Below are 6,974 nucleotides of genomic sequence, written 5' to 3'. Positions count from 1 at the left end.
AAGGATTTCAGGAAAACTACTGTTTCCCAACATTGCCATCCACTGGGGTGGGAAATGTAGATAAAACAGGCTTATGTGGAAATGTGAACTTGATATTGGACAAGCTGCATTTGAGATGGATGAGACACCGACATTGTGTTTCTATCAGCATTTGTGAAAAAGAAGACTAGATTTCTTCCCTTGAACACTTTTCTTTGCTCCTCTTAGGAATGTACCCAGCATAGTGAGAGGCAGAGAATCTGGATTTGGTGGTTGCATGTGGCTGAGGGGTGAGGCACAGCCATAATCACTGTGGTGTTTGGGATTCCCATCTAGGTCTAGGTGGTGCATCCCTAGCCAAGACCCTAGCCCAACCCCTTCAGTTCTTCCTGAGCTTTAGCTCGCCTCCAGGTGTCTCAGGCCTAGCCTGGAGCCCAGAAGCCTGGAATTCAGATAAGTCCAGGGGATGTGACATGTTAGGTCTTATCCATGAAATAGTAAAACTGAACTGAGGGGGCTTCTCTTCTCTCACCCTCTATTGTACCTCCTTCACCTCCCTCTCCAGCTGGTCCAACCACCTGCAGCACTTTAAAAGGATTTTCACTGACAATGAGGCTACTCTAAGAAGTTAGATACCCAAGGATGTTTATTAAAGTGCAGCAAATAATACTTTAAGTGTTCCGCAATTCATACTAATTATCTAAGCACTCCAAGAAGTTCCTCTCTACACACTGACAATTGGTATATCAACTTCAAATAATTCTTATCTTTTCATTCTAGCAGATTCCCTAAAGTTCATTATTAGGCAGCATTTGATTAAGCCTGTTTGATTTATTGCAGGTTCTTCCACTGGAGACCAAATTTAAGCTAATTTCCCTAAAGAACTATCACTCATTACTCATTAATTGGAGTTTTATCTGTAATTCAATGTGGAAGTTAGGTGTTTATTAATTTAAGAAAGCCTGAGGGATGGGATGGGGAGGGAGGTGGGAGGGGGTTTCAGGATGGGGAACACATGTAAATCCATGGCTGATTCATGTCAATGTATGGCAAAAACCACTACAGTATTGTAGAGTAATTAGCCTCCAACTAATAAAAATAAATGAAAAAATAAAAATGAAAAAAAAGAAAGTTTTGCCCCTTTTTGCTATTTAAAAAAAAAAAGAAAAGAAAGCCTCTGTGCTTTGATGACAAATGTTTATCCTGTGAAAATAATGAGTGAGTCTAGGCTCCAGTTTGACAAAACTTTGCCGTTCACACATGTGAAATTCCAGCAAATTGTTTCTTCCAGGTGGGAGGCTTAAGGACTTAAAGACTGAGAAAGAAATAAGTATACAATGACAATACTTGACAATCAACCCTAATAGCCATTGCTGAGAACTGTTCATTTGTAAGATTATGAATATCAACCTCAAGTTCCAATTGAAATGATAATTGAGAAGAGATAAACTTATCCAACAACCCGAGAGCCTATCAGTTCCTTAGTAGAGATGAGTGCCTTTCTCTTTGTCAGACCATAACCACTTACTGGGCAACTGAAGGCAGTGGGATTGTATCCCCCTGGGAGCTTGGAAGGTGCCAGGGGCAGAGGAAATGAATCTGAGGGGAGAAGATACGCCTTGAATGGGTAGTTCGATATTTGCAGTGGATAATAAGGGAATGAATATAGATTCAATACCCACACGTGTTACCCTCCTCATCCTCAAGGGCAGTGAGCCACAGAGAGCTAAGAGTTGTGGCAGTGACCTAAGTATTCCTCTCCAGTCTTTCCGAGGAGGTAAGACTGTCTAACTGAAGAAAAATGCACAACCTAATATTTGAAAGGTAAGTTTTACTTGGGGGAACTTACTGAGGACTATAGCCCAGGGGACAGCCTCTCAAATAGCTCTGAGGAACTGTTCTGCCAGGGCATATAGGAGTTTTTGCTAAAAATAAAAATGTAGTGAAATGTCAAAGATTACTGATAATCAAAAAAATGCATATCAAATTAATGATTTTAGTGCCTTTCTATATACGGGAATATGCAAGAGTCTGGGCTTATTGGCATTACTCTTTACATAAGCATCTTAACAGTCTAGGGCCAGTATCTGAACCACATAATGCTTTCTGTTCTTTTCTCCATCCTGGAAATGGGTGCAACTTGCCACTACAGTGTCTGATGACTTGATGGTGGGCAACATTTTTTGTTTACTGGAATGGCAAACATTCCAGTAAATGGAACAGCAAATGGAACAACATCCCCTGTCCATAGTGTAAACACAGCGACATAAACCCAAAAAGAAAATCTCACAAATGGGGAAAGATTAGGCCAGTTTATGCTTCCCAGTAGGCCCAGCCCTGTCTGGTGGTTTGGGATGAGCGAGCCCTGGAGGAGGCCCCCTTTTTGTGCTCTCAGCTGGGTTCTATGAGCCTGCTCTGAGTCTTGCTTCTGTTGCTTAAGCAGAGGTTCTGGAGAAACCTCCAGGAGCAGTGTGTTGCCTTCCCTCTCCAGGAACAAGTCAGGAAGACAGGTGTGGTAGAGATGGCGCAGCTGAGCCCGGAGCTAGTACAGAAGGGGCGTTGGGGCCTGGGCCTGGTTGATAAAACTGGGTTACGCCTGTTGTGAAGGGCCCAGAAGAATTGAGGCTGGAATGTACCGCACTCTGAATCCCCTGACTTCTGTAATGATTCTGAAACTTATAATTTGCAATAAATCAGACAGCCTGAAACAGTTGGAATTAATAAAGTTTCTAGTCTGAATGGACTAAATTCTAGCTCCTGATGCTTTTTCAGTTAATGTTATGTGATCTCTATCCAAATCCTTCATCTCAATTCTCCACCCACCTTTTTCCCTTCAGGAAGCCAGTCTTTGGAAAATGGCATCCCATATGAAGAGAGCCCTACCTTCATTTCCTTTGATTGTTCTTTATAAACCCCTTGCCCCCACCCCCAATGAAATTGGCTTCATCCTCTGAGCTGTAGACAGGGACCAGAATCTCCTGCACCTGGAGTATCAGAAGAGTGTGGTGAGGGGGCATGTTATTTGGCCTGGAAGAAAGGGACAGTGTCTGACCCCAGTCACCCTGATTTGATCACTTCCCACTTCCTCACAGGACTCCTGCTAATGTTGCACCAGAGGAGAGGCAGGAATTAAGAGAGGGGAAACCCACAGATTCCAGCTCTACACCCTGTCTGCTGGCTGTGTTCTGAGTGCTAGGAAAATGAGCATGTTCAGTTAATTGAAAGGGAATGAACCTATTGGGATGGAGTACAGGAGACTGTGAATAGCACCTATGAACTAGAATGCAACAGAATGCTGAATGAAATTTCCTGCGTGTCCCCCAAGGATTTCTCTGTAGAATCTTGTCTTTGCCCAGCCAATAAACCCGGCATGGCTTCCTTTGTGATGGTGAAAAAGCGGGGGTTCCAACACCTTGTCACTACCAGCAGTGTGGTGCCTCAGATGCTTTGGGAGCCCCATCTGCTTCACAAGCCCTGGCCCTGCAATGTGTCTGGACCACTGAGGTGGAAGAGGCTATAGCATCAGTCATCTCCTCCCTCTATATCATCACAGACACTCTTCTAGCACCCAGTCTTTATTTATTTTTTTTAAAAAAAGAAATCCAAATAAGTTAGCAAAAAAAAAAATATACAAAACAATGGCAAAACCACACAATGCTTAGTTAACAAAATTAATCAACCCAGGAGCCCCTGCCCCCCGCCCCACACCTATCCCTGGCGACTTCAGCACAGAGACCTTGGTCAGATGGCAGCTTTACAAACAACACACAAAACAAAACAAAACATAAAACCACTGGAAGGTTCCCAGGATTCACTGTAAAAGCCTGCCCCCCCCCCCCGCCCCCGCCCCAGTGACTTGGGAACTGAATTATTCCTCTCCCTTCTCTCAATTCAGGGCAGGCCCAGCCCAGCCACTGGCATAGGAAGAGACGAACAGGAGATGTGCATAGTCTGTCCATGTCAGGACACTGTCTTCGTATCTCAAGCTATCTTTTCAGGGAGTGGATTTGGAGGCTGCATAACAATCAAAGGGCAGCTCCTGAGTTGCCCCCTGACCAGAGGGCTTACACAAGGGGGCACTCTGGTCCCTTGCTTTATCTCCCTGGAAACAGAACTGCCCTCTTGCTCTAAGGAGTCAGCTAAGTGAGAGCATTCTTTCCCTCTCTGGGTGGCAGGTAAACCTTAAGTGGATGAGGAGGGGGTAATCTGGCATTTGTCAGCCCCAGAGCTGGTTTCCTGGCATCAGGACAGCATGGCTTAGAAGAGACCTGGTGCAGAAGTGGTGGCATCTGTGGCCAGCTTGGGGGGCTCTCACGGATGCCCATCCTGGCAGACAATCTCAGTTTGGTATGGTTTCATCTGGGAAGGCCACAGCGACATCCTCCACTGTGATGCTGTCCACGATGGAGGTGAGGGAGTGCAGATTGTGGGCGTCTGTAGGGTCCGCTGGGAGCAGATGATCTATAAGGGGAAGGTAGGAAGATGTTACCTGGTTGATGAAAGGATTGTATGACCAGAGTCAGGGGCTGAACTCTTTGGAGTAGCACAGGTTTTCCAGGACAGATGGGTGAGAAAAGCTTGGGGTTCTACTCCACAGCCCATGCCTTTCCAAATGCTAGGTGCACACATATGTGTATGTGTGTTTGAACACCAGTGTGTCTTCTGAAATCCCTGATGTAGTTAGAATCTGGAAGCAGCTATTCTGAGGTGGAGCCAGAACAGTGTATCCTGGGAGACTGGAACTGCCCTTTGCTGGCCCAGTTTTGCAGCATTGACTCAGCAATTCCCAGAGACCCTTGGGGCAGGGACACTGTCCTCTCTGTGGGGAAGGTCAGCCACCAGGCACCAACTGGGCTGTTGCAGGAGGCCTAGACAACTCCGTAGCGGGTCAAAGCTTCAGAGAGGCACAGGGTCTTCTAGCCCACCATTTGGGGCCCTAGTTTCAAAAAGCCCCTAGAGAGGCCAAGGGAAAAGTACTGGAGCAGGGAATAAGGGAAGAGGGAAGAACTGGGCCTAGAGACAGACTGCGTGATATGAGTCAAAGTAAGCAAGGTCTTGGTCTCACTTACCCCCTGGGTTGGGGCCAAACTCCAGTGCGCTGCCCCACTGTGGACTGCAGGAGGCGCTATGGGAGCTGCATTCACTGGGCACCTGCAAGACAGGATGGAGGCCCAGGGTAGGGCACCACCAGTCTTGGTAGTGTCTCTTTGTCCAGTCCCAGTGGGCAGAAGTGCCGGTGGTGGGGTTGGAGGGTGGGTCACAAGCTGCAGCCCTCCAGCCTAGCCCACCACCTATTTCAGAATCTTCGAAATTAGCTCTTTTAACCTGGCCACAGAACCCCTGCTTCAAGGCCTTTCCCAGCACTCACCCTGGGGTGAGGGGTGATTCTGCCCCTATAGGGCACCCAGACTAAGGGGGGCTCTGTGGTTTCCTGACCCCGGGATAGGGGTGAAGGAGGCAGAATGTCTGGCCCAACCAGGCCCCCTTTGTGCAGGCCTGTTGGGGTTCCATGAGGGAGGCTGAGTGGGTTTCCTCTCTGCTCGCCCTACCCAGGATGGGGTTGGCTGAGGGGCAAAGCAGTCTTCTCAGGTACGCTTGACCTTGCCTTTGAGGCCCTAGCACCAGACACTGGGGTTAACCTTCCTCCTCACCCAGCTGACTCTAGACTTGCTTCTGGACCCCTCCTTCAGTCCTGTGCCAACCCCCTCCTCCACATGCCTCTCCCCCCTCCCCCTCCATTGCCTTTGTCTTGTCTGGAAAGGATGTGGGGACACAGGAGGTCAGCTGGGTGGTCCAGCTTTAACAAAGGAAAGGCATCCTGCAGCCTCCTAAGACCCTTCCTGGCTCCTGCTCCAGCCATCTGACTGAGCCCATGATGGGGTCCCCTGAGGCTGTCCAGATGCCTCCTGTGCGCCCCTCCCCGGGCGGGCGGGTAGGGTGGCCACTTACCCCCGGCTGGGGTCCGCCCCCACCTCGGTAGCGGAGATCACGCTCCTCCTGGTTGAGGGAGCTAAGCAGGGCCTGCAGGCGCTCTATGTACTGGATGGCGCTGCGCAGGATCTCCACTTTGGGCAGCCGCTGGTTGGGGTTGAGCAGGGTGCTCCTCTTGAGGGCCTCGAAGGCTTCATTCACCTTCTTGAGTCTGCGCTTCTCCCTCAGAGTGGCGGCGCGCCGCCGGTCCACAGACACCGACTTCCTCTTACACACCTTACACGCCCACGGCAGGCACTGGCCCGGGCAGTGCTCCGCGGGCCCCAGCCCCTTGTCTTCAAGGGGCACGCGAGCCTCAGGGCTCAGGCTGAGCTCAGCCCGCTCATAGCCTGGCGGCTCGAAGCCCTGGAGGTGGACAGGCAGGTAGTTCTCCCCTGTCACAGAGTCATAGAAGTGAGGCTCCTGATAGAAGTAGGGAGAAGTCTCATACAGCTCCATGGGGGCAGAAGAGGCTTGTTCCTGCCACCAGCCCCCAAGCTCCTGCGGCCCCTCACGCCAACTGCTGGGTGCCATTTAAACCCTCCCTGCTGGCATGGAACCAGAGATAAATATAGCCAACGCCGCAGAAACCTGAGCCCCCCTCTAAGCTGTTGCTGCACATCAAGACGTTTACAGTGGATTAGACGTGATTCCCCTTCCCTCTCCCCCTGCACACACCACGCCGGCCCCTGCCCCAGCCCGCCTACCCCTAGCTGGCTCCGGTGCACTGGGAGGGAGGCCACAGGGTGTAATCTGACTAGTTCTCATTTCTCGACAGCCCCCGTGGGGGCCGGGGAGCTGGGGGAGGACACACATTCTCCCCTCATCTGCTCCTTTCAATTACTCCTAGCTGGGCGGCCTGCCTACTGCTAGCCTCAAACAAGAGGGGCGGGGGGGGGGGGGGGGGGGGCAGGGAAGGACAAGGAAGGAGTAGGTTTAGGCTGGAAGGGGCCATAGGAAGTCAGTCTATTCATCTCCCTGCTTCCTCATAGCGCCTTACCCAGACTGTGTCGGTGAGATGAAAC

At 50.1% G+C, this 6,974-nt stretch overlaps 1 protein-coding gene across 1 annotated transcript; it reads right to left on the bottom strand.

The window, feature by feature from the left end:
• Positions 1-3,538: 3,538 nt before the first annotated feature.
• MYOG (myogenin) lies at positions 3,539-6,608 on the bottom strand. The gene is made up of 3 exons (XM_043486176.1): positions 5,929-6,608; positions 5,049-5,130; positions 3,539-4,440 (listed from the first exon to the last, which is right to left on the bottom strand). The coding sequence occupies exons 1-3, from the start codon at positions 6,481-6,483 to the stop codon at positions 4,319-4,321; spliced, it is 759 nt and encodes a 252-aa protein (XP_043342111.1). The 5' UTR covers positions 6,484-6,608; the 3' UTR covers positions 3,539-4,318.
• Between the last annotated feature and the right edge of the window lie 366 nt (positions 6,609-6,974).

The sequence above is a fragment of the Cervus canadensis genome, chromosome 13 (genome assembly GCF_019320065.1).
Source record: "Cervus canadensis isolate Bull #8, Minnesota chromosome 13, ASM1932006v1, whole genome shotgun sequence".
Lineage (NCBI taxonomy): Eukaryota > Metazoa > Chordata > Mammalia > Artiodactyla > Cervidae > Cervus > Cervus canadensis.
Note: the sequence above shows the minus strand (reverse complement) of the source record. Positions and strands in the feature narration are given on the sequence as shown.

What these genes read in the sequence shown, in the direction of transcription:
- MYOG (XM_043486176.1), bottom strand. Translation starts at nt 6,483, where the DNA reads ATGGCACCCAGCAGTTGGCGTGAGGGGCCGCAGGAGCTTGGGGGCTGG. An exon ending in GGGGCGGACCCCAGCCGGGG is followed by an intron (nt 5,131 to 5,928) that starts GTAAGTGGCCAC and finishes CCTGTCTTGCAG; the next exon opens with GTGCCCAGTGAATGCAGCTC. An exon ending in GTTTGGCCCCAACCCAGGGG is followed by an intron (nt 4,441 to 5,048) that starts GTAAGTGAGACC and finishes TTCCCCTTATAG; the next exon opens with ATCATCTGCTCCCAGCGGAC.